Source organism: Vicugna pacos, chromosome 10 (assembly GCF_048564905.1).
Source record: "Vicugna pacos chromosome 10, VicPac4, whole genome shotgun sequence".
Classification (NCBI taxonomy): Eukaryota; Metazoa; Chordata; class Mammalia; order Artiodactyla; family Camelidae; genus Vicugna; species Vicugna pacos.
This window is the reverse complement of record NC_132996.1, coordinates 15334108-15356721: the sequence shown is the minus strand read 5'-3', so window position 1 is coordinate 15356721 and position 22614 is coordinate 15334108. Positions and strand designations below refer to the sequence as shown.

Genomic DNA, 22614 nt, shown 5'->3' with positions numbered 1-22614 from the left:
GCTGGGCCGATTAAATGCACAGACTTCTCTAAAAGCAAACAACAAAAAAAGATACCCTCTAGAAGGGTCTTGGGCAACATGCATTTAAATATTTAATTCAGTTTTAGTTATTGACAATGGCCAAGTGGTGGAAACAGCCTCAATTGTCCATCAGTGGATGAATGGACACAGAGAATGTGATAATATAAATACACTGGAAAATTATTCAGCCTCAGAAAGAAGGACATCCTGCCTTATGCAACAAGCTGGATGAAACTTGCGGGCACATGCTAAGTGAAATAAACCGATTACAGAAGGACAAATACTGCATGAGTCCTGCTATATGAGGTATCTCAAGTAGTCTAACTCAGGGTCTAACTCTCGCCAGGAGTTAGGGGGAAGTGTGGTGTTGCTAGTCAATGGGTGTAAGATTTCAGTTATGCAAGATTAATAAGATCTATACAAAGTTGTTGCCTACAGTTAACAATACTGTATTGTACACTTAAACATTTTTAAGAGTGGATCTCATGGTAAGTGTTACTACCACAATAAAAAAAGAGACGTAGAAATTAAAATGGGTGTCTGTGCTGTCCTAATGGCATGAAGGCCCTAGAATAACTTTGAAAATCTTGGAGACATTGATTTAAGACAACTGTTTCAGCTTCTAGAAGGAAAAAGAAGACCAGCAGAAGTGGGCTTATCTGAGTGGAAGAGGTTCCAGAACTGAAGGAGGCTCTTGACCAAAGTCATACACAGTTTAGTTTGTATATTTTAAAAATCCTTCCTTTTTTTTTCCCTTCCCAGTTTTAAATACCCTGATTCAAATGCCATGCCTTTGTTACATTCTTGTTATTGAATATTATGTATTTATTTTTATTAATTACTAACCATAGGAAACTTACTCATTCACTTTTTCAATTAACATCTAATTTAATTATAAATGTTTATATCAACTTCTCTCTTACATTTAGTTCTAGTATTTGCTACAGTAAACAATTGTGTGCATATGTGTGATCACAGGTGATGAGACTAAGTTCTGAATGGTTGAATTTTTTGTGTTCCAATTGTTAGAGAAAGATGCATATATGCTTGGGAATAAAAGTAGAATGACCAATTTTACATAGATGTATTGTTACATGTATTTACTGTAGCAAATACTAGGACTAAATGTAAGAAAGAAATTGATATAAACATACACAATTCAATCAGATGAATTGGAAAAGTGAATTAGTAAGTCACCTAGGGATCTTTTTTAAGAGCAAACATATTTTGTATCAATCTACATATGTATAAGAAAGTGTATATATATTAACTGTGTATAAATAATACAAGGGGGGGAAAGCAGCGAGAAGCAGTATTTTAAAATGTACATTGTTTTTCTCTTCCACACATCATGCACCTAGTCTATGTTATGTTTTTCTGATTTAGCTAATTTGTGTTCAGGGAGTGTAAATTTGCTTAAGAATCTATCAAAGTAAGAAGTGATTTGACAAATAAATTTTTTTTGCAAAATTATATGAATATGCCCACACAACACACAAACACACATATACACACAAACATGTATATAGATGGACTCAGAAGTAAAATACCTATCTAGATGTATGTTGGTTTGTGCACGTATACACACACACAACATCTGTACTATTTTTGTGATGTTACTTCTATCAACACAGGTATTCGTGAAACTGTATCTACAATTTGTATTTCCAGACACAAAGGTCAAGTTATGTTCCCTACATGCTTCCTTGTTTTAATAAAAGCGTTTATTTATGTCTTAAAAGGTGTCTGTAGGTGACTTTGAGGACAGCATCTCTGGTTGGGTTGTGGTAGGTTTATATTTTCGTTTTAATCTATGGTCCGCAGGCTGCTTTGTAAGCCCTGTAATTCAAACGTGCAGATCATTCAGAATTTAAAATTAAGTAACAGTGTGGCTCTTTGGGTCACAGAAAACACCACTAAGACAACATTCTAAACACTTAAGGGGAAGAATCTTAAAGTCATATCATAGTTTCTTCTTTAATATTTTTCAAAAAGTAACTGACTTCACAAACACCAGCTATAACATGATTTAGACAACTGAGAAACAGGCAAGGGTATTTTAAAATACTAAAATAAAACACAATTATACAAGTACAAAGCAAAACAATGCTGATAAAAATGTTAAACTTTATGAAAAAAATCATTTGCAATTCACATCAAAATAATTTAACATTCTCTATTGTTTTAATAGTACAAGCTGCAACAACAGAAAAAAAGAACAGATACGCGCACACACTTTTAAAACCAAATCAGTTAAAGTGCAGAAAAAAGTAAGTACAAGCACTTGTAGCCCACACAAATCTTTTAGGATTGGCACCATCTCTCTAAAACATCTATATTCTATATAGATTTCTAATTACAACACCACCAGCAGCTGCCATTGAGTTCTAGAAATACACACAATATACATAGTATATTTGTTCACATTGGGAAGATCAGTGAAATTCAGCCAGCTGTTTTTATACATGCCTCATTCTTCGACAGATAGTAGACAATCTCCCAGGCCTTAGACCCTCTTTAAAGTGAATGCCGACTTACCTTTATGCTTTTCACTGATCTGTATTTTTTCACAGTATAAAATTGTAAATAGTAACTATAGAGATTCTGACAGCTTGAGGGTTATTAATAAGCTGTGGCTAAATGTGAACTCAGATAATACTTTTGAAGTCTCCAAAACATGTACATTTTGCCGGGAGACTAGCACAGGAAATGTTTTTTTTTTTTTCTTTCTTTTTTCTTAAAAAGTGTTTAATTCCTGGTTTGGAAGTCGCAGAACTACAGCAGAACCTTTACACAATTCACTGACAGTCGGAAACAGAGCCTAGTCTTCCTGATCACGTGCTGGTAACAGCAGAAACTTGGGAAAGACTGTTACTAACAAGGGTTAGCACACTCGCGGTTTACGCCTTTTCTTTGCTTCAGTCAAATCTCACATGGTTTTCCTTTCCATACTCCCCTTCTGTTCCCCACCCGTAACCCAGAGAAATGTTCTTCCCAAAGCAGACATGGGCTTCTCAGGCCGCCCCCACGCCTCCTCACAACAGAAGAACAGGTGGACGGCTTAGATAGCCCATACAGCTGGATCAAACCCAGGTCTTCTTTTTTCATCCTGGGACCAGACTGTCTTTAAGGGTCACTTTTCTGAACCTCAGCATTTCACTGTACTTTCCCCTTCCTTTCAGTCACACTGGTCCCAACTGAATTATCACTGGGCACCAGGAACAGACGTGTTTCAAGGAAATTCAATGAAAATAGGTACTCAAATGAATTGTGAAGTTCATGTCCTAGCCCTAGAGTGAATATTCAGTTCTCTTTGTATTGTAGATTTATTACTTGGAACCTGGTATTAGAATTGGCAAAGAGACAGAGTTAGCATCATTCCAAAATAAAAGATTCCAAGAATGCATTACTAATAATATTATGTATTATACAATGCATTGAATGAAGTGGCGAAGGGTATATAAATACACAGAAAAATACATCTTGTTCTCCTCTAATTGGATAAATTATTTTTCTCATTATAGTTTCTCTATTATTTCATATAGGATTATTGGATGGCAATTTATTTGCATTAAATTTTACTCTCTAATGAATTTTCTCACAAGGTAGTATACTTTTTAAAGGAACATGTTACTAAAAAATTAGAAAAGGGATTTGATCATGGAGAGAGGTTTAAAAACATTCTCCTGTTGGTCAACACAGTGAAGTTGTATTTGAGAACAAAATGGAAACCAACAAAAGGGTTTTATGAAACAGATTTTAAAACTTAAGATAGAAGAGCATACTTAGAAAGGTTTCAATGCCTAAGGAATCCAGACAGTAATCCCCAGGTGAATGCTACCCTTTTGATGAGGATCTGGTGATATTAATACTGCAAAACATTTACATTTGTGTTTTCAAGTCGAGGCAGGCCTTTGCTTTCAGTGAAGCCATAAACCTTAGGTAGAGTCACTGTTTTGGGAGTCTCATTATAATGCTTGGGGTCAAGGGGCTCCGACAATGTTATTTTCAAATACACATGGGAGGTTTGATTTTTAAAATTTTATATTTTAGGAAATTAATGTTAGCTTTTAATGATTTAAATTGGGAGATTTGATTCAATATAACTTAATATACAGTTACCAGGAAAGTAAAGTTGAGTAGTATATTTTTCTAAGTTTTAAAAGTTTTGCTAAATTATGATAAATTATGCTAATGGATATATTCATTTCTCAATTCCCTTTTTAAGTAGATGTGAAATAAAAAACACTTACCAAAATAAGGATATTGCACTAAAGGAAAAAGGTTTTATTTTTCTCTCTGCTAAAAATATACTTCTGCCTCACAGCAAATCTTTTTCATAAGGCTATCTTTAGTATAAGGCTGGGTCAACTAAACTTTAAATTTATAGGACACCTCCTCCTTTTATTACTATCCTTATTTAAAAATCAAAAACATTTGGCACCTGAGGATAGCTGTAATGGGAGGAAGAAAGAGATGACAGTGGATGCAGGTCTTGAGCTATGAATTCTACCTACATGAGCCTATCAAAGCACAAGTGTTTCTAGTATAACTTTAAATCTCTTTTCTGCAGTATTTAAAAAGTGACAGTATGAAGTGCACAAAATTATATTAATAATTATTTTAAAAAGGAAAATATTAATAATCACTTTGCCTCTTTTTGGAATGGCTAAGAAAGTGTGTGGTTTATACTTGTTAAGGTTCCTCTGTTTTAGTATTCTGTATTGCTTTGAAAAATCTACATTTGTCATAGTTCATAGCTGCCCTGTTTAAGCAGCCAAGAAAAGTTAAAATCACTGCTCACTGGCATAGCTAAATCTCTGCTAAGTTGACTTGACACAGTTTAAAATTTCCAGTGTATTAAGATTTTGTGTTAATTTTTTGAACAACAGCCCCTCCAATCACGACAATGTCTTCATTGGATCTGTGGACCATTCTTCCAGTGGTGGGACTTGAAAAGAACAGAGGAGCTCTTTGTGCATCAGATTCTCAAAAGAAAGGAATGGAGAAGCCCAAATGCATATTTTAGGTATTTTAGCTGGCAACGCTAATGGAACAGCATTCATAAGGAGGAATGGCCACATTTCATGAAAGAGATAGCCAAGCTGGAGTGCAAGAATTATTATTACTATTAGAAAGAGAATTTCCAGCTACACAATGCACCCCAGTGAGGGAATTACAAAACAGTATTCCAGAAAATATTTTTTTGCTACTCCAGTATTGATTGGCAACATGGTGAAATAGTCAAATCTTCCACTGGTTTTCTTGGGTAATGGAGGTGAACTGAAATAACTAGGTGGAGTCCAGGCCAGGATGCAGGCTTTTGGAAGTGGATTTCACAACCACATTGGAGAGGAAAGTCTTCGGTAAAAGCCCTACATACATCAGCGCTCCCGCTCATCATCCACTTGTGTGAAGCATGGAACACTCACAACGCCTCAGTAAATACTGGGCCCAGGTTACTGCTTCCCAAGGTCTTTAAAGGAAAGAACAAAGAAGGGGAAAAAGAAAAGGAAAAAGAGAAGGGTTGACGTTTTGGTCCCAGATTTTGAGTTTGTTAGAAAATGTACATTCATGTTTGGTGAATCAAAGATTCTTCTGGGAAAAGAATTAAAGTAAACAAACAGAACTTCTTCTTCTTTTCGCAGTTGCTTTATTAACCATGCCTTTTCCTCTCCGTTACGCTGTTTTGCACTCATTGCTTTCCTAGAGCAAAGCACTTGGTATGTAACTGTTTCCAAAGACTCCTTGTCAGCCCTCAGAAATAGAAGCAGTGTTGCTTAAAAGCCCATGTTTTCTAAGGCCACTAGAAGAAAATCTGCCGAAAGATTTGTAGTTGGTGTCTTCGTCGGTTGGTGTGAAATAGCACTATTAATCTCTTGCTTCCATGACAGGTGTACTTGGCGTCTTCCACCTCGGGTCTTAACCAGGCGGCTAGGCTCGTCCCTGTGTCTGCGTGAACCCCGGAGGTCTCGGCTCGGTTCCGGAACCCGGCGTGGTTCCCGATGACGTTCACAAGGACGAGGAGCTCTGAGTGTAATCTCTTATGATCAGTGTGTCATATTTGGGAGACGACGGGATACAGAGGGCCGACTCGGACACTGGCGAGTTAGGGGTTGTACTCCCCGAGTCCACCGAGTCCCTGAAGGGGGACGGCGGGGTGAGCGCCACCAGCTCCTCCAGGTCCGGCTTGCCCGCCGCCGCAGCCTCGGGCCCGGCCGCCGGGGACTCCCGGGCAGCGCCCCCCGCCGGCGGGGCCGCGGCCGCGGGCTGCGCGCCGCCGGTGACCTCGATGGCGGGCAGCGGCTGGATCTCGGCGAACGTGGTCATGGTGGTGGGCAGCTGGATCTCTTTGGGGATCAGGTAGGACGAGCAGAGCGCGGCGCCCGCGCCGGGGCCGGGAGCCGAGGTGGACAGCATCATGGAGTTGAGCTCGCTGATGTTGGCCGTGAAGCGCGTCACCACGCTGCTGATCTGCTCCATGAGCGAGCCCTGCGACGAGCTGCTGCGCGCCGCGGGCTCCGAGTGCAGCGACGGCACGTCGTCGTCCGTGCGGCTGGCCGAGCCCGCGCGCTGGCTCAGCGTGCTGATGGGCGACGGCGAGCGCGGCCGCGCGGGCGCCGGGAAGTGCTCCTCGGCCTCCGCCACGTCGTACAGCGCCTTGGGGCCGGCGTCCGGGGGCTCGGGCCCGCCGCCGCCCGCGCCCGGCGCCCCCGCGCCGCCGCCCGCGCCCCCCGCGCCCGCGCCGCCGCCCGCGCCGCCCGCGCCCAGGCCGCGGCTCTCCGTGCTCTTGGGGAAGGGCTTGATCACGGCCGTTTGGTTGGGGTTCTCTTTCTTGTTGATGTGGATGGACAGCCGCTGCCACAGGTGCTGCCCCCGGCTGCTCTTCTCGTTCTGCGCCCACGTGACCGATTTTCCGTTGGAGCTGCGGAGAGAAGGGAGACGAGAGGTGACTCCGTGAGGTCCCCGGAGCGCTTCCCCAGCGGTGGGTGCCTGTGGGGCTCGGACTGGGAAGGGCTTTTCTTGTTCTCTTGGGGGAATAAGGCATCCGAGGACGCCAGGGAAAGAGATCTTGGAAGTGGCTTTTACTTGGTTGTTCTGAGTTAAAGGCTGTTTTCTTGCACCTCGCCTTCTGCTTATGACAACCACGAAAGTGCGTCAAAGGGAATATTAGTAAGGACAAAGGGCTATTTAAAGGGATTCTGTAGTAGTTCTGAGCCCACCCGTGAGTGCGACAGCTGGTTAGACTGCAGACCTAGAAGTGAGGGTTTGCGGGACTGTGGTTGCGTGCAGATGTGCCCGGTACAAGGCGAGGCCTTCCTAAAGTTGGCAGCATCTGAAAGGAAACATCAGAGCCAAGACCTCAGCTCAACCCAGTCATCAGAGAGAAGGGAAGGGGTAGGAGCTAAGAGTTACCAGGAAGTAGACAGTGGTTTCAATCCATAGTTTATACTGCAGGCCAATGGTGGGTGCATTTAATTAGAGATTTCTGTTGGAACTCCTGACTTTGAACATGGTGTTACTTAGTCTGGCTTATCTGATGGAAAATGCAAATTCAGTGAACACATACACCGATTTATAATTAATTAGAATTTTCCTATTTCATAGAAATTTTCCCCACATATTTATTTTTAGGCCTAAAACTTGAATAACAATTCTGTGACGGAGCCTGCAGTGGTACTGCCTTTGGCACCGAGAGTACTGCTTTCATATTAGGGTCTAGATGAGTGTTGTCTGACTGATAGGATTTCTCAGGCCCTTTCTCCCTTTTCCCTTTCCCAAATAGTCCTTTTTGGTCTCTACCCCGGGACGTGAAAGCTGCCCTGATAAAGAAAGCCTCTGATGAGGCTCGAGCTTCAGCCTCAGAGCCTGACTGTACCTTCCTTACCACTAAAAATGACACAGCAGCCCCTGAATCTACAGACTGTCTATCAAGAACCTTACCTGTGGTCAGGGGATGTGGCCTGACCTTCAGGATGTTGGATGGAGACACCTTGGTGTGATTTCCCATCACAAGGAACATGTGATCTCTGTAACTAGGGGACCTGTTGGGTCCAGATAGCTCTGTTCTAGGCCCTGTGACCAAGAGATAGCCTTGTCTGTAACAAAGGCTTTGGCCACCCCAATTTTATAATGTCAGTCAGTCATCATTAAATTTAATTGTGGGTAGGACTCAGCAAGGGCATTTTTTAAATACCTGGGGAGGATCCCAGCAGGATATTTTGATTGTCCAGATTGGTTCCAAGGATCTATGCATTTTTACAAGCACTCTGGCCCCTACTCCCTAAAGTGATTCTGCAGCAGGTGTTTTGTAAACTGAGAAACTCCAACAGGAAGTTAGCCTTTCTCCCTGGGGTCCCATTGCCCCCTTGGCCTCCTTGCTGGGGCGCTGCTCGGCCTTTGTCAGGCATAGGATTGAATTGTGCAAAGGACCTGCCAACTGCAACTGCTAGACGCTCTCTGCCTCAGACGCCCCCTCCCTTGATAACAGACTGCTGTTTCTCCAGCCCCTCCGACAGCGTGCTTCCTGCCTCTTTCCAACACTCGTTCCCATTTCTTCGTCTGTCCCTTTCCTCTTTGTCATCTTCCTTTCTCTGCTCCTTTGACTGAAATCTCATTCCGTTTAATCTACCCAGTATACTGCAACCTGGTGTCCTTCAAAATTCTGGAATGTGAGATGTCCTCCACCCCTACCCCTTTTCCTGCAAATAATGGGCAAATTATTTTCAGGTTTGGAGGTGGCTGTGCATCCCCAGTAGCAAAGGGACTCTGCCCACCTGTTAACTTTCCTCTCCAGAGCGTTACAGGGTTTGTTTTTTATGTCTTTTGCATTAACCTGACCTGCCAGCCTGTATGTTTTCACTGCAATACTTTTCTTCTTCCCAGGTGCCCACTAGCTTCTGAAACATGGCACAGAAGAAATGGGCCAGATTACATATGGGATTTAATTGGGAGGATGGTCGCGAACAACCCCATTTCTCTCTTACTGGCAGGATAAGAAACAGACAGGTCGGGAGGGGTGATTAGCCTGCGGCCCCTTTTACACAAAGCATAAGCTAGAATCTAAAAGCACAACTGGATATATTCTACCAAGCTTTACTCTAGGGAAGTTGTTGCTTCCAGCACAGAGAGGTTTTGATGGAACACAACTTTTAAAAGTGACAGGCATTGGAATCACCTGTAGCCATGCCCCCAAACATGACAGCAGATTGAAAACCTTTGGCTGAATGTGTGAGAAGGACACTCTCCTAACCAAGCCATCTGCACAAAGTACTGCCATCATTCCTGGCCATGTCTCTGCTCACAGTGTCACAGTCCGTGGTCACATGGGAGAGAGAGCAGCAGACACTCTGAACAACAATGGAGATGCACACAGGAGACTTCAGAGACTTGGAATCCAAATCTGAGCACTTCATCTCCTTCTTTGGGTCATAGAATAGTTTTTTCTCCAAAGTAAACGAGAATTCTTAAGAAAAAAAAAAAACTGACCTACAATATTAGCCTGTTAGTAGAATGTAGTTTCCGTGAAGACAGAGACCTTGTCTGTCCTGTTCACTGGCACACAGTGAGATCTTAAAAAAGCATCTGATGGATGAATAGGGTTCTTAAGCTAACAAACAGGGCCATTGTGTGGTTTCCCGGAAAGTACACTGGACAAAGGATCGTAAAATCTGGGTTCTAATTCTGGATCTGCCATTCTGGATGCTTGGAAAATAATAATCTCCTTAAACTTCTGTAAAAAGCAGACAGTATATCATTTGGGGAAGATTGTTGTGAGGATTAAATGAGACAGTGAAGGCGAAAAGTTCCAGTAAGGAGAAGGTATCTGAGGTGGTTAGCTTTTGCGTTCTAAGTGAATGTTATGTTTCAGGAAACAAAGACAATATACTCCAGTCAGCCCTCCTTCTTGATACCACATTCGTGGATTCGGCCCACAGCAGTCACTCCACTGTTGGCTGAATCCACGGATGTGAATTCGAGGATATGGAGGATCGACTGTACTCTTCACACTATGCGGTTTATGTGAAAGACCTGAGCTGCTGCTGGGTATTGGTTTCCTGGGGGCGGGAAGGGGGGCGAGGGGGTGGTTCCTGGAACCAGTGCAGAGTAAATGGATATGGAGATGCGTATGGTAAGGCCATAAAATACTCCTGCTTGTTCTCGCTTAACCTGACCAACTGTACCCCAAATTGGAGTTACCTAAGGTTTGATTTGCTGCCCATCTTTTCTCACCCTAGTCCTTCTCCTTGGATGATCACAGCTACAATACCAAATTCAACATTATTGCTCTTCTAAATTTTACTTCATCCTGAAATGCCGTTTCATTGTGTGTCCCCCACCCCCGCCTTTTCCTTCCTTTCTGCCTAAGTACCTCGTATCATTTTGGGAGGTTTTTCCTTAAGTGCCTTTTCTTGAAGGAAGCTTTCCTGCCCCCACGCCTCACTGGGCTAGATGCCCATAGTTCTGGCCTTGGGCACTTAACAGCTCTTTGTTGTATGTCCACCTCATCTGCTGGATGGAGTGTCGCAAAGGCAGAGACAGAGCGCTCTTTGCTTTCTGTTATATCCATTAACAGCAAGTGCACTGCCTGAAACACAGTAGGTGTTCAACGATGTATATTTTTTGGCTGATAAATGACTGAATAAATGCATTTCATTTAAAAAATCTATTTAATTTTTTTCAAAAAGTTGAATTGCTTTTCTGTTAGAATTAAGTTTTAAAAATAATTCCATGTTAAGGAAATTCTTTTTCATTTGTCTTGCGGATCCATCTACTTTTTACGTAACTCACTGTAATCATAAGCACTCAGTGTATACAGATAAAAGATATTTCCTACACTAAGTAAAAAAACCACAGATCTTGATATCTACTTGTGCAAATCACAAAGGAAGTTGTTGTTACTCTTTTTTGTTTTTTTTGGTAATTCATATATATCTGTTCTAGTGAAACTTCTCAGTCATGAAAACGAATTGAGACAGTATGGGTAGTGGACCCAGAATGAAGGTCTAGGTTCTGACCCTGATGGATGTTGGGAGAATCACTTAATAGCTTTGAGACTCTTTGCTTACTGGTGAAAAATGAACCATCTCTCCCCACCCCATAGGATTTCTGGGAGGAACCGAAAGGGTACTTTAGAAAGCTCAGCATCTCTGTGAGGAGCTATTTATCCCCATCAAACCTTCCATTCAATGGAGGTAGAATGGTGTTTATTAGTAGTTAGGCTGAGAATTTTTTTTAAGCGTCAGGATTATACCTTTGTCCTAGAGCCTGAGGCAAGAAAAAGGAAAGAGAACTTCTCCTTACCCATCTACAGCGCTTTACCTTCCCCAGCTAGTATCTTGGGCTTTAGGGAAGGAGGAAGGGGAGAGAGGATTGGAGGGAGAGGCACAGCCAATGGTTTGCTACATCGGGGAAGCAGGACACATTGGCCAAAAAAAGAAAATGAAACAAAAGTAGAAAACCTTCTTGCTCTTTGCAGGCACCAGTTATCCCTTTTGCCTAATATAATACTATGTAGTCTAATGCTCTCTTTTCTATGATGATTTGCTCTTTATTTCTGAGAAAAAAAAAAACAAAACCAAAACCAACAACAAAAAAGCCCCCAGCATTTCAATAATGTTATTTGAGGTTTAGGTTTTTTGTTCGTTTGTTTTTTGTTCACATTTTGGGTCTGCCAAAATGACACCTTCTGCCTTTATTCTCAGAAGTTGAATCTCCCTCGTCTTCTCTTCCATGTGGGACACGTAAATAATTTATTCATTTCAAGCAGGCTCTGAATGTCAGCTCAATGACTTCTCCCAATTTCTCTATTCAGCTGCCAAAACCTGCAGGAATCAGAGCATACTGCCGAGGCACACCATTGTCAGGAAGCAAATGTTAATAGAGAGCTTGACTGTCAAAAAAGTTGATGGAGTTTAGAATTTTTGTGTTCATTTTAAATGGCTGTTGAATGATCTGTGTATTCTTTCTTCCCCTCAGAACCCATTTAGGGTTTTATTCGTGGCATATAAGCAATTAAAATTCTCAGAATATTTTACTGAATTAAAAAAAAACTAGGCTCTTATTCTCTTTTGTTACATGCTCTGTTAATGCCTTCCTAAGTTGCACAGGTTCAGGGCATATGGAAAGTCAAATATATCCTCTGAAAATCAACAAATGCTTTTTATGAAAAAATTATCTACATAAGCCTCTCCTGTTGGTGATTTTGAGTTGACAGGTAGCCAGGAGAGAGGTCTAGTAAGATTATGAGGTTCCTAATACCAAAAAGTATTTAAAAAATGTAAAAACCTTGTAACATCATTAGCAAGTATGTTTTTTGGAATGACATCAGACAGTATTAGGTCAATAAAATAATTTTATGAATTAAAAATGTTATAAGCAGGAAATTTGTAATTGTAGTTCCAACTTTCTGTACATTTTCTTAAATTTTTTATCAATCTAGTTTGCTTTCAGTAATTTGCTTTGAACTACAAAATATGGAAATATAATTTTTAAAAGATACTGGGGAATCTGCTACTGTTTATATTCAGGCATTCTAAATTAGGTGGAAAAATTTCTTTCTGAGCCTTGCCTAAAACTTGACGTCTTGATTTTGACAATTACACTAAGAAATACTCCAAAATGTATAAGAAAATGGCAGAATCATCTCTATAAATTTACCCAGTTACAGCATAGATGGATGTAAACAGCAGTCTTGCTGACAAAAACAGATTTTTTCCCCACACATTTTGCCTTTTTTTTTTTTTTTTTTACTTGGAGGAGGTGCTGGGGAATTGAACTCAGGACCTCGTGCATGATGAGCTTGCCCTTTACCTCTTGAGCTATACTCTCCCCCTCTGACAAAAACAATTTAAATGGCCATGATGATGTATGCACTAGAGTTGTATGTATAGAGAAGAACACTTGAGTGAATGGAAATGAAGTCAAGGACTACGTTATCTGATACAGACATGCTAAAGCAACACCACCTGTTTGTGTGGTGCTTTTAGGAACACTGATAGTCAAAGATAGATAGAATCAGAGTCTTTATCCCCCTTTCAGAAATAGTCTCAGTTTTCTAACTGAGGCTCCATGAGATAAGATGACTTATCTAAGGTTACACAAAAAATGGCAAAGTGGGGACTAATATCGTGGCATGATTTTCCATTCCCTTGTCCGTGACTGTACACTGTCTTTATTTACTTCCTGAAGTGAGCTCTCCTTCCTTCACGGAAGAGAAGCCTCAGACGTTATCTGGTGATGATATGTATTTTTAAGTAGATAAGTTAGTAGTGATTTGATTCATATTCTCTCTTATCCTGCATCTCTTTACTTCTCAGTCATATATTTTGCAGTCTCAAGAAAGCACCCTGCATCTCTCTGTGATTGCTAATTTGAATAGCACAGGGTGACTGAGCACTTACATTTGACAAAGATAATAATTGGATTTCTTGATGATGAAGGCACTTGAAGCTTACAACCATATCGATTAATAAGGCAATTTCAACCTTTTTTGTTTTCTTCATGCTGTGACTCAACAAAAGACAGCTATCCTGTGTATAGCACATTTACTTTCTCTCTGACTTATTTTAGAATACCAATAAATGAAAGTGGTATAATGTCAGTGATAACCTTAAATCTGCAGTATTTTGGTATTTCAACTAATATTGGTAATACGTGATTTGTGATACCTTTGTAAATGATTGTGATTCATCGGTGCTTTTTGATACTGTGGCTGAGAGTTATTGGTGTAAGAGACTGCCTTCAAAGAGGGTATAACTGAATTCAAGAGAGAAGATACACATGGAAGAAGGCTGACAGTATGAGTTACTCACAGCATTTTGATGAAGGTTGTTCTCCTTTTCCCCAGGACCTTGAAATGAGGAAGCAGAGGGACGGGGGGAGGATGCTAAACGCGAGGTGAGGGAGGGATGGTGGAGATAGGAACAAGCAGCCAGTTCACTGCATTCCTAGAGGGTACAGACCACAAGGGATTCAAAACTTCACGGAGGAGGAAACCATTTCCAGCAGGAGGGGAGTGGCCAGGAAGTGCTGCCTGCCTACAGGAGACAGATGGCGTCTAGGCCTTGAACAATTAGTAGGTTACGGCAAAACCCAGAAAGAGAGTGCTAAGAATTGCTCTCCAGGAATCACAGCGGTGATGGCAGTCCAGGAATCCACAAGGAATGTGCCAAGAGGTAACCAGTAGTCCAGTGTGTCTAGGGATGGAGTAAGAAGTTAAGGCATCAGAAAGTAGAGTTTAGATTTTTTTTGTCTGCTATAAAAATTCTTCCAGGCTTCCCCTGACCTACAAGGATCTTCTTTCTTCTACTTTCTTTTGCTATTTTAATAACTCATTAGTAATTGACCTTGGACTTCTTATTAGCGTCTGAAATAGACAGGCGATCTAATATCTTAGGCCAGAGAGATGGCCTAATATCAGATGCATATGTATCTACATGCTTGATCAATCAATAAATGAATATATAAAGAAATACTCATGGCTCTTCTGTGTTATTCTTCAACCATAAGAGTTCTCTGTTGTTATTTTATATTTTATGTATTTGATCTTCCTTCTCGAACTCAACAAATCTCTGTATCAACATTGGCTTGAACATTGCAGAGAAGACTCCTGAGAACACACACATGCCATAATCTTCTTTAAACCCTCACCACAGCTGCGTCCATTGACCTTATTCTTTATCTGGCCCCAGTCCTGGTCCTACTTCAGAAGAATGTTCAAGCCTAATTAATATTTAAGTTAATTAGTCCGTTAGGCAGTGAGGAACCAGGAAGATTGGCACAAGCAATAGTGGTTCCCAGGGCAGATTTAAGAAGTTGTTTTAATAGTTCAGGGATACAGGGTTAAGATGCTAACAGGTGTGGCCCAAATGAGGGTAGAAAGAAACATACTGATATGAAAACCATCATGAAAAAAAGATATTTGTCCTCTTGCATTGCGTTTTTCTTGTTAGTATTAGAGGAATTCAGAGAAAAGGTTGCTCACGGTGGGGGAAAGAAGTTTCAAGGAAGGATTTGCAAATAAAGTGGAGCTTACCAAGGCCTTAAGCCTGGGGAATGTTAAAATAACATGGATAAACAAAATCCCAATTAATGTGAGTCTTGCATATATGGCAAAGAAACTAATTCCATGGGCTTAATCCTGGGAAACCCTTCCAACAACCCTGTGGTGGACTTTTGCCTCCCTTTTAAGTAGCTGGAGCAGGCTGCACGCTTCTAAGATAATTCCCCCAGAGGACATCTCTTAGTAGGCATTTAGCCCCTAATAAAGTCCTTGCAAGAGGAGAACCGCTCAGCCCTATTTTTAACCCGTCTTTGGTCTAACAGCGACCACAGGCCTTTTCAGAGGGCTCTGTGTCCATCCAGGGTGGGTTATGAGAGTGCCCGACGGTCTAGCGCAGCTGCGGCTTCCCCCAGGTCCTCACAGCGAGAAAGCATCTCACGAAGGACACGCAGGAGCCTGTGCCAAGCAGAGGCAGGTGCTGGATCAGCACAGAGTTTTCTTTCTCAAATTAAGCTGTTCCTTTCAATCCATAATTCCGTAACCCAGACTCAAAGCTGAACTCCTCCTCATGCTGAAGTATAAATTCTAGGCTTAGTTGAGGTGCTTCAACTAAGAAGATTGTTTTTTCCAAAAGAGGAAATGATTTTTTTCCCCCAGCAATCACTATAACACCCAGATTGCAACTGAGTAAAGAGAGAAACAAAGAGGACACAGCTGTTTTGTGCCTGTGGGCTGGAAGACTTTGTGGAAGAATCCAGCTTGATTTAAACCTTGAATAAAACATGGGATTGGGATTGATGACAAAGGAGAAGAGAATCCTGCATGATAATAGCTCCCATTTGAATAGAACTTTCTCCCTCACAACACCTGTATTATTATATTTGACCTTCACAATGGCTGTTTGACATAGCACTTACCGAATGGCATTTCTAATGGCTTATTTATAAGTCCGTGTCTGCACTAAGCGGGGAACACTCCAAGGGTGGCGACTACATGCCTCTCCTGTGCTTTGTTACGGTGCCCGGTGCAGAGTGGGTGGGCTGGGAGTGTGAGAGAAAGAAGTCAATTCTATTGTCATGAACACCTGGTATAGACAGGGACTAGTAACCTGTATCATAGACGCAAAAACTCAGGTTAATGGAACTTGACTAAGTTGTCTAACTCAAAATAAGAGGCAGAACAGTGCCTCAAATATGACCCTAAACCCAGATCACTGCCACCACACCATACTGTCCCTGTGCTAAGGGCCAAGATGCACGCTGAGTCAAGGTGCACACTGACACCCCCTTGTGGAGCAGCATGGGAAATGGCTACGCCCAAGCTGGTGTCCATAAACGACCTGATAATCAGTTCCAAAGCTCTGTATCAACGTTGGCCTGAGCACTGCAGAGATGACTCCTGGGGGACTATAGGATAAGAGAATGTTCCCAGAGTTTTACAGCGGTTCCTGAAAATATGATTGCTGTTCAGACAAAAGCCTCCTTTTGACCTTGATTGAAGCACCCCTGCTAATCCACGTAATGTAAATCTGATGTCTGAAGAGCACTTTAGTGTCGAGGCTTGATTTTTTTGGTTGGATATCTACCACCAACGTGTTTATTATCTATTCAAAGCTCCTCGTTTAAGAAAGATATTTTTTGACTATTTTTTCTTATTGTGTAAAATGGCATGTGCCACAGACATGAGGCACTGGGTCAGTTCCAGTTCCATTCCCTTTGGGATGTTTCACATGCTTCATATTTATCTTTGCACCCCTTCCTCCCTCCCTCCTTCTTTCTTTCTTTCCTCCTTTCTTTTTCTTTCTTCTTTCTTTCTTATACTGTGGTGAGGACACTTAAGATGAGACTACCCACTTACACTTTCTGATGAACGTTACAGTACTGTTGTCAATTCACACCTGTTAGGAATGGCTATTAATCAAAAAAGCCGTGAAAGATAACAAGTGTTGGTGGGGATGTGGAGAAATTAGAGCCCTGGTGCACTGTTGGTGGGACTGCAAACTGTGGCAACACCTGTGGAAAACAGTATAGAATTTCCTCAAAAAATTGAAAACAGACTGTCACTTGCTCCCACAATCCCACTTCTTTTTTACATATCTTTTTTAAACTTACTTTTTATTTATTTATTTTAATTTGGGCGGGGGTTAGGTTTATTTATTTCACTGGAGTTACCTGGGATGGAACCCAGGAGCTCATGCATGCTAGGCGCACACTCTACCACTCAGCTATACCCTCCCCCTGCACTTCTGAGTACATATCCAAAAAAATTGAAATCAGGCTCTCGAAGAGGTATTAGCATTCATTCCCGTGTTCTTTGCAGCATTCATCACAGTCGGCTAACAACCTAAATGTCCACTGACTGGTAAATGGATAAATAAAATGTATCTCTTCTGAATGGACATTCTTCCAAAGAAGACATGCAAATGGCCAACAGGTATGTGAAAAGGTGCTCGACGTCCTCGGGGAAATACAAATCAAAGCCACGATGAGACACCACCTCACACCTGTTAGAATGCCCACTATCAAAGAGAACAGAAATAACTATTGTTAGCAAGGATGTGGAGGAAAGGGAACGCTTGCACACTCTGGTGGGAATATAAATTGGTGCAGCCACTGTGGGAAACAGCTTGGTGGTTCCTCAAAACATTAAAAATCACACTGCTCTATGAATCCAGCAATATCCCTTCTGAGTATTTATCCAAAAGAAATGAAATCAATATCTTGAAAAGACACCTCTGCCCCCATGCTCACTGCAGCATTGTTTACCATAGCCAAGATGTGGAAGCAACCAAAGAGTCCACCGGTGGACAAATGGATAAAGAAAATATTATTCAGCCTTGAAAAAGAAGGAGATCCTGCCATTTGTGACAACGTGGATGCAGCCTGAGGGCATTATACTAAGTGTAATAAGTCAGATAAAGACACACACTGTGTGAGCTCAGATGTACCACGGAAAGGAAAAATATGGCTTATACTGTTCTTAGGAGAACTTAACATATAACATTTGTGAAGGGACTGCTAATGGCAGCAATCGCTAGTCTTGGTCTTATCTGTTTTAGAACATCTCTAAGTCAGAACATTACTTTGAAGCTGACTTTGGGGGGCAGGAGGAGCGGGCCACCGCAGCCGTGCTCCTCTGTCCCTCAGCAGCCAGCCGGCCTCTCCTGCGCTGCAAAGGCAGAATCGTTCTCTTCTGTGGGCTCTTAATTGTATGTAAGTGTGTGCCTAGCCCTTTCTGAACACTCAATTCAAGTTTATTATTATTACGTAGTTTCTATTACTCTGCATTCTCTTTGTGCTGGCATAGGCTATTGTTTGTGATATTGAGTGAGGAGTTAATCTGATAAATAATTGTTCTATGGGAGAGGGGTTCCATACTAGGTTGCAATGATCTGTTTCTCTGGCTCTGATCCCCAGTGGACAATTATCAAGGGTGTTGGTTATGATTTGGTCATTCATTTATCTCCAGAGTCTTGTAAGTGCTTGGCTCATAGTAGGTGCTTAATAAATGAGCATTACACGAAAGAAGAAATAACTGAATGAATGAAAGACAAAAGAATCCTAACATAGGCATTACCCTTTGGGATAATCTTCAAGTCTGAGTTCCTTTTTCATTTAATAATGATCATTGTGACGTCATTGTTACCAGATACTCTAAGGCTTTATTAAACATTTGTACCCACTAAAGTTAGATGCTGCCTCTACTGGGTGAAAATCAGTTACCCAACTGATTGGGGGTGGGTGACCTCACATAACTGCTATCATGATATAGCAACAATTGAAAAAAAAAAACGCTGTGCCACCCTCCCTCCTTCAAGCATTGAGTGGGGACTGTAGACCTATCTCATCTGATTAAGGAGGCCCTTTCCCAGAGAGAGACTGGGAGGCTCAGAACGTCCGTGCCTCTCCTTCATGGGGTGTCACGTGAGCACAGCAGATCGCAGACTCAGAGGAGCACTGGGGTGGAATCCCCCTGCTGAGACGGGATAATACGATTCACTGTGGGGGTCCCAGCCGTTCCTGTCGGTGGACCATCTCAGATGAACTCCCACAGTAACGTGGTTTAAAGAGTTCCGGGCTCCGGGCCCTGTTTAGGACTCTCTCACTTCTCTTGCAGTCGGGAGGACTCTGCTCTGAAACACACTTAGACTGCCCACCGTGAAAACAGGAGAAGACTGCAAGTGATGCTAACAGTCAGACAGAAGAAGGAAAAGAAAACTCACATAAAAGGAAAACAGCAAATCAGCTACATGTCAGTAAAAATAAAAGATCTCTATCAAAAGGGAAAACAGCAGTGTACTATTTCACGAAGCGAGAGTGTTATGGAGCCACAGAGCATTCCTATTCCTTTCCAAACGTGGGGGTGGGGGGAGGGGGAGGGAGATGGAAGGGGGTGTCCCTGAGGCCCCGCCAGTGCTGCAGATGGGGTCATGGTGCTCTGCTGTGCTCTGACTGTGTGCTTTGTTAAACTCCTCCTCTCCCGCCAGGCAGCGTGGCTCTGGAAGGATCTCTCCAGGCACGGAGTCCATAGCGTTCTGCCCATGCTGTAGTTTCATCACAGAAACCACAGGCAAGTGAGACTCTGGGTGACATGCCTGGTTTTCTGTGGTGGTTTGAGCTTCTCTTAGCCCTCCCTGGGACTGGTTGTTTGGTGACGGCCACAGATGTTTGCAGAGTGGACATGGTACTTGACTATGACTCTGGGAAGCAGCTGGGGGAGGAGTGGGAGTGGATAAGAAAGAGGGCCTACCAGCTGCTACTCAAAGCATCTATAAAAGTCTCACCCAGTTAGCCTTTCCCCAGCTCCCCCTTTCAATTCTGGAGCAAGCAGATTGGGATCAACTATTCTGACCCCTTATTTAGAAATAGTTTACATTGCAGTTGTCTCCTTGCTGATATCGTAATACTGTTCCCTTAATGTCTATTTTAAACTCATTTCTCCTGTATTAACGTCTGTGTGTGCGTGTGTGTGTGTGTTTATATGAGTAATTATGAAGTTGGAACAAAAAGTTGCGAAGGCCTTAGAAACTTTAGCCTCTCCTGCTATAAGTCTCAAGGCCTTTTTTCCTCCCTGATGGGAAGCTCCCTGAGAGGACTAAAGGACTCCTTCTCCATCCCACACACTCTTTCTCTCTCTTTGTCAGTTTTTATTTGATGCTAAAGAAATGGGAAGGAAGGAAAAGTAGGAAGGGAAGACCGTTTGTTCCCACTTAACCATGCTTTTCTGTGGGGCTGAGGTGTTCGGCCCAGTGGGACCGTCTTTACTCCAGCGTGCAGGTTCCCCTCTGCCTTGCCATTACCTGGCCGACATCCAGACAAGTGGGGAGACATAAAGCTAAATGGTATCTTACTGCTGATCATTCCCAGTGTAGACACATTGAGTAGCTACCCCCGCAGATCTGGACCGGACCCAAGGAAGCTTGGTCTGATTGATCTGCGGTCCCCTTACCCTCTGTGTCCCACTTTCTCCTGTCTCCTCCTCCCCATTTCTCAACCAAGATAACCTTGAGCAAATCCAGTCGCTGGGCCGATCAGGACTGGGTTCCAGTCCCACGAGCACTGCATGACAGGACTGAGACGTACTATTTGCCATGAATAGCTCATGTCATTCCCTAGGCAAATGGATTATTCCAAAAATATCAGTTTATGGACTGACTAAATCCGAATGACCTTGGAAACTTGGTACACTACAGATTCCTAAGGTATTTTGCCCAAGATTTTGCCCCAGGACGTTTGATAGGCAGCCATGTTTGCTAGGTTAGGGAACTCCCTTCCTAGACGGTTGCCTCAAATCAGAAGTCACTTTGGTCAGAGCCCCTGCGCTCATCTGATGCCGTCATTTTCACCTGGTCCAGCCAACTCTGATGCTGTCTGGCTGATTTTCAAGTGCAGGAATTATGCCACTTTGTCATATCTGAATGGAAGGAAACCGGGGACCCCAGTAGCAGTTTATTGAGTTTGCTCCCAAGGATGATCGACTGAGGCTTATCTTCCAGACACACTGAGATCCAATGATAGCCGTGTAAAGGGAGTGTGGGCATAAGGCCATCAGGTCCTCCGGTGCGCACACAAGCGCGCCTGTCCACGTGCTCCGACCGCCTGGTCTCTGGGAGCCGCGGACAAAGCCGGACAAGCTCTCCATCAGAGCTGCTATGAAGAATCGCTCAGGCTGTAGGCAGCATGGGTCAGGGCACCATTTTCAGGGGCTGCGATGCGAAAGCCCACCCCGCCCACCACTGCCCTCCCAAAGTTGTGCGCTGTCCTCGGAGAAAGTTAGACGTTATTTTGAAAACCAGAAGGAACCCACTGCTGCAGAATCAAACAATGTTTGGCGGTGAAAGTTCAGCGGGATTGAATTCTCTTCTTGCTCTGCAGCTAGTTGTCAAGCTCTGCCCTCAGCACGTGCACACACACATGTACACGCTTCCTTTAATCCAGGCTGATTTGCAAGAGCTTCCCCTCCACACCTCTGTACCACAGGCAGATTGGGAAATACCACAGCAAATTAGAGGTGGAGAGTGAGTTCATGGGGGATGGTCTCCCAACTCAGGGCTTCTCCAGCCTCCTGGAACTGTTTAATGCCAGTCTTGGAAGCCTTGATCTCCAGAGCCCTTTTCTCGAAACCCCATCCCATGCAATAAAGCACGTTTATTTCATGCAACACGGCTCAGCTGATGCTTAGAGTTCCAGCTACCCCCGGTTGGGCACAGCTTGGTTGGGAGTGCTTGTTATGAAGGAACATGCACAGCACAGCGACAGAGGGTGTCCCCCGCCAGACACAGAGAAGGAAAGGAGCTGCAAAGCTACGGTAGCTAGAGGAGGACCAGCTTTCCTGATCTCAGGTCACGAAAGGCCTCTTGCTTCTACAGTTCACCAGTTTGGCAGAGCATTTGCCCTTGGCTGTGAGATGGCGTTTTACATTCAAAGTCAGATTAATTCCCAGGCTTGCCCGGCATCAAGGTGGGAGTCTTCCCTCGGCTGCAGACCTTCCCTCAAATCCAGTCCTAGGCTTTTTGCATTTGTTTTGTTAAGCGATCAGACAGTCCTGAAATGTGAATTTCCTCCAATCTCTTCCACTTTGCAAACTCCGCAGAAGCGTTTGACCAGTCAGTTAAAATCCACAGGGGAGCGGACTGTGAGCTGAGGCCTCAGACATGCAAAGCACACAGCCCTGGGGAGCAGCAGCGTCCCATCACTGTACACGAGGACGGCATGAGCTTTGCAAGTCAAACACACACAGAAACCCAGCGGTGGCCCACGGGGGACACACTGTATGGGAGGCACAGCTGAGTAGGACCCGGCCCAGGGAGCCACCTGCTCCTGCGACTTGCAGACATTTAGTTCACACCACCTCAGGCCACTCACAGTTTGCTTACCTGCTCATTGTCGCTCTCCCACCATTCCCCATACTCCCTTTGGGGGTGAAACACTCTATTTCCGACTTGTGCTGGGCCAGTCTCCTGTCTTTGTACCTGGTGAGCATGAACAGGACAGGAGCAAACAGAAAGATGTGATTGTGTGCTTAACTGGCTGGACTTGGGGAGAGCTGGGGCTGCGGAAGATGGCCCCACGCCCCAAGAGGGTTCCTGC

The 22614-nt window shown here is 43.2% G+C and overlaps 1 protein-coding gene and 2 long non-coding RNA genes across 4 annotated transcripts in view; 2 read left to right on the top strand and 1 right to left on the bottom strand.

Annotated features, from left to right (window-relative positions):
- The window catches only part of LOC107034169 (uncharacterized), an 88169-nt gene extending 82515 nt beyond the window's left edge, over window positions 1-5654 (top strand). Inside the window, exons 2-3 of the long non-coding RNA XR_012076457.1 lie at window positions 2213-2291; window positions 4914-5654. This is a non-coding gene — a long non-coding RNA (uncharacterized lncRNA). The remainder of the gene's footprint in view (window positions 1-2212; window positions 2292-4913) is intronic.
- Window positions 2050-22614, bottom strand: part of GRM5 (glutamate metabotropic receptor 5) — a 374881-nt gene continuing 354316 nt past the window's right edge. Inside the window, exons 8-9 of the mRNA XM_072969029.1 lie at window positions 22401-22496; window positions 2050-6946 (exon numbers count right to left, since the gene is read on the bottom strand). Coding sequence (XP_072825130.1) covers window positions 6034-6946; window positions 22401-22496 — 1009 coding nt within the window. The 3' untranslated portion in view covers window positions 2050-6033. The remainder of the gene's footprint in view (window positions 6947-22400; window positions 22497-22614) is intronic.
- Window positions 6785-19594, top strand: LOC140698658 (uncharacterized). 2 transcript variants are annotated; one of them, XR_012076458.1, is made up of 3 exons: window positions 6785-7006; window positions 19142-19276; window positions 19512-19594. It is a non-coding gene; the product is annotated as an uncharacterized lncRNA (long non-coding RNA). The 2 variants fall into 2 exon arrangements; XR_012076459.1 differs by lacking the exon at window positions 6785-7006 and adding an exon at window positions 17358-17458.